At 34.1% G+C, this 4,786-nt stretch overlaps 1 protein-coding gene across 1 annotated transcript; it reads left to right on the forward strand.

Annotated features, from left to right (window-relative positions):
* Positions 1-2,565: 2,565 nt before the first annotated feature.
* LOC108198084 (uncharacterized) lies at positions 2,566-2,931 on the forward strand. The gene has a single exon (XM_017365864.1). The coding sequence runs from the start codon at positions 2,566-2,568 to the stop codon at positions 2,929-2,931; it is 366 nt and encodes a 121-aa protein (XP_017221353.1).
* Positions 2,932-4,786: the final 1,855 nt, after the last annotated feature.

Below are 4,786 nucleotides of genomic sequence, written 5' to 3' on the forward strand. Positions count from 1 at the left end.
GCATACTAATCAGTCATGGCAGATCATAATCATGCTAGTATCATCATATCACTATATTTTAACATAACAGAATAATATATGATCAATATAGCATGTTACAATCAACATATCTCAAGACCATATCAAGGCAGATTCATAAAACATGCATACATGCATCGAATACTGTAAACACGTAACCAAATCAGCCCCTTATAGACGTAGCTCTGATACCACTGTTGGGTTTCGGGGCAACAAACACAGCGGATAATCGACGTAAAATCAAAATTTTCCGAAACCCTAACCCGAGGATCCATCTATAAAGTACGGCTGATCATGGAGATACGAAATAATACCTTGTTGAAGCTTTACGTTAGCGAAAGATGGAGGTCCGGAACGAGCAATCACCACGCAGCCCTCGGTCTAAGCATCGCGTCTCTAAGCAGTCCACATGAACGTATGATCGCCAAAGATCACCGGAGCCGGTACTAGCCGAATGCAGCCTCTCTATCTCTCTCTAGCCTCTCTTGATCTGGAGCTGCTAGGGTTTTAATAAAACGATTTTATGACACTTAACCGTAAAACAATACATCATTATGTATTTATAGGGAAGAGAGATAGATGGGCCAAACCCTAATCGGATTTGGGCTTCTCCAAACCTAATCCGATTTTGGTTTTAATATTAAATTCGAAATTCTAATGACTTAATTAAGACCGGCTCAATTAAATAATTTATTTCGAATTAATCATTTAATTTAAATTCAGAATTTAAATTAAAACTCCTTTAAACGTTCAAAGTGTGTGACCCTTTAGGTTATTATTACGTTGGCAATAATTTTAATATCCAATAATAAAATTATAAACAATGAGCGGCATCTAGTAATACATCATTGCTACCCAAGTAATAATAATAATTGGTGATTCAATTAAACCTTTTGTGAATAATGTACAATGTAATATAATCCCTTTAACCTTATATTATAGATCAGACTCAAGGCATGTATTGTGTCATCCTCTTCATCGTCTAATCCGAATTTCCTTGATCAATGAGTAGACTATTAAACAAATCAATATTTGAGCACGGCCATGCATTTTATAGTCTCACTCAATCAAGAGGCCAATAATATCACTCCTAAAATAGGAGGGTTAAATCCTTTCTAGATCATTCATATTTCTCATACGATTCATAATATACCCAATGTACATTTCATCATCACCCGGTCAAAGGTAACTTTTAGTGCAACCAAAGTATATTAATTCTCATATAGAAATATAATGATATCAAGTCAGAGGATCATTACATCATTATCACAGTGAGAATTTCCAATGACACTTATTAACATGTAAAATCTCACGGTGGGTCATTCCAGTGCCATGTGTCGATACATGCACTTATGTTTTTGACTTTAGCATCACTATACCTATGATCAGTGAGATGTGATCATCAGTCAACAAACATACTAGTCTTAATGCATCATTATTGTCCCTTAACAATAATACTCGACTAGGGACATTTAGGAATATGATATTATTCTTATAATCTCATTTCTAAGTCACGTACTTAGAGATATAGAATTACATATAATATTCCAAGGACATTTATTATGCTTTCAATTTATTACGCAGTAAATAAAGACACAATAAATATTTATTCAATAATCAATATAACATAATCCATAAATGTCTACGATAGAACACAATAGTATTGTCTCTAGGACACCAATACTAACAGTTTGCACATCTATGTAAGCTATTTTTAATATATGTTATTAACATTTTTTTGTTTTAACATAGCAAATTAAGTAAATGAAGAACATACATAAAAATATTAAGATTCAAATATTCCTTTTATGTGCTAAAAAACTTACACCTAATTTGTTTTAACATTATTAATCTTGATCGCTAATCAAAAGAACTTTATATTTTTATTCCTATAAGTGTGTGTTTACAAATCAAACAAATGTTACTATATTTATATATTATAAGAATTTTAAAAGTCGTGAAAAGAACTTTGGTAAAGTATATGATATAAAAGAGACAGTAACATTTAATTAACTGTTTTATGAGCTTAGAAGGTATATTAAATATATATATCCTAACAAGTAGAACACGTAGTTCTTGAATTTGTTAATATATAATCCTTAAAGTTTGATCTCTGCATTTCTAATTTCTAAGAAGGCAAAATTTGTTTATAATTTTTATGTACCGATTGATAAATTGTTGGAATTTTATGAATTTGGATTAATTTTTTTTATTAAGCATTATTTTATATATATTTAAATCTAAAATACTATTACGAAAGTAATAATAATTGAATGTTCAATAAAGTTTTACCACTTAATACAAGTAGTATTGTACGAATGGTGATGTATTGTACGAATTTTTTATTTTAAATGCCAGAGATGTCTTTTCGGGCACTTAGGCCTACGGAAAATGCAAGTAGTATTTCTCTGGCCTTACACACACACACACACACACATATATATATATATATATATGTACACACATTCCTCTCAATTTGTAAGCATAAAACCTAACGCACCATCCCAGATCCGAATCTCGAAATCAATTGCTCCATTACATTGCAACATGAATCAACAATGTTTATGTGGAAGCTGGGCAGTGGAGAAAACCTCATGGACTGAATACAACCCGAGAAGAAGATTTCTAACATGTGCTAATGGTAGATGCAACTTTTTCAAGTGGACTGAGCCTGAGATCGACACACGCAGCAAGAATATAATCAACGGATTGGTAAGGCGTTTCAAGTTGAAGGATGATCACCATTTTGCAGAGTTGATTAAGGCTAAGGAGGAGTATCAGGAATTTTACAAAGAACAGATGAATGCTGCAAAGAAAGAAGCTCGAAATTGGAAATACTTTGCTATGTTGTTGTTGTTATATGTTTGTCGCTGTTGTTTTGCATCAGTTGGAGGCGATGACAACCCCGCTTAAAGTAGTAGTTGTGATTTTTCTGTGTTTTTTTAGAAAGGAGAAACTAATTTGTAATGGATCTCATTAAAAGCGCTACAATTAGCTTTCGTTAGAAACCTTGCTGCGTGTTTTTGGTCTTTGGCTAAGAAAGTGTAAAACAGAATCCTAAATACTAAAACACAGTTAGTATTAACTTTTTACGTTAGCTTCATTACGTTGAAAAATTATTCAATCAATATTTGTCCTCATTTGTCAGATCATGATTGAATATATGTCAAGAACAATAGCAAACAGAACTAATAAACAAAGCTTATACTTTTGTATGCACGCTGTGATACTTGTGTCAAAGGGGTAAGCTCCCCTTGACGAAATGGCGTTGAAACAAGTTGTTTCCTCCCTGCTTCTTATACCAATAAAAAATAAGAGATTTTCCTTACACAAATCAGCAAGACGTAATTACCAAACAGCCCCTAAACATCTTCATATAGCTGGACATCTCATCTGAAAACACAACACCGCCAAGATGGACATCTTACTTACACTGGAGCCAAATGCAAGACAGGACTGGAAGGTTAGGGTTAGGGTTTCCAGAAAGTGGAGACACATACGCCTAAACGGTCAGACGGCCGGAGTCAACATGATATATGTTGACGAATACGTAAGCCATTTTAGCACACTTTTGAATTTATACCTAACTAGATCAAGATTGTTGATACGTATGGTCATCATGTTCATATTTTATGTGAACGCAGGACAAGCGTATTCATGCATGGATGAACTCAAGCATTATGTTAAGGCTTGAACAGACAATGGTCGAGGGAGATGTCTTTGACATTGAGAACTTTATTGTTAGGAGGTACAGAGCGCACGAGAGGAATCAATGTTTTCAGGATGATAAGCGTATTTTCCTGACGAACTCGACAGTAGTAACGCGATATATGCAATGGACCTTATCAGTTCATCCCCAGACATGTTTTTGACTGCGTTCCTTTGAGCAGTGTTGGACATCATGCAAGGTAGGACACCTATCTTATCGGTACGTTCAGCTTCAGACCTGATATATGTATAATATATGCTCAATTGTTAATGCAATTGTTTTGAGGAGGTTTGTTTGAATTTTCACATTAATTTTCATAGATGTATGTGGCATTGTTATGGAGGTATAACCAATTCAACATTTTTCCAATAGTATTGGAGAAGAACAATTCTTTGTCAGATTTGTTCTCGCGGACAACAAGTAAGAACAACTCTTAGATCAGGTGTAAAGACTACTGCCATCAAGTAATTTAATACTGGTTCCTTTGTTTTTCCTCTAAGCAACAACACTATCAAAGCAATTATGTGGAATGAACTTGCTCTTTCAGTGCACATGACACTGGCTCTCACAACTCAGCGTCCACAAATTGCGATAATATCAAGTTGCAAAGCTCTTATCTGGCAAGGTGGTAACCCTACTATTATACGCACCAATAAATTGTCTCGAGTACTCCTTACCTGACTAGGCCTCGGTTCTATGGTAACAGGAATACCAACTGTTGCGAATATGCAAGCAACAAGGATTTTCATGAATTCATCATACCCTGAAGCAGTTACTTTAAGGGTTGGTGAGTATGGAACAAAATTTCAGCATTTGTTAAAGTTGCGTTATTAATAATAAAAAATACAAGTATTAATATATCTCTCCTTCACGCATGTGCAACCCAGTAGAATATTGCTATGACTTGGATTTGCGAGCTGTAATGAATTCTCTAAACTGTTCTCCAATTATGTTGTTTTTATTGTTTTGAATAAATTTCAGTTGTAGCTTCCATATATTGTGAAGCCCATCTTTTTCTTTTCAGCGATGCTTGATCTATGTCGGACATTTAAAATCACC

Source organism: Daucus carota, chromosome 9 (genome assembly GCF_001625215.2).
Source record: "Daucus carota subsp. sativus chromosome 9, DH1 v3.0, whole genome shotgun sequence".
Taxonomy (NCBI): domain Eukaryota; kingdom Viridiplantae; phylum Streptophyta; class Magnoliopsida; order Apiales; family Apiaceae; genus Daucus; species Daucus carota.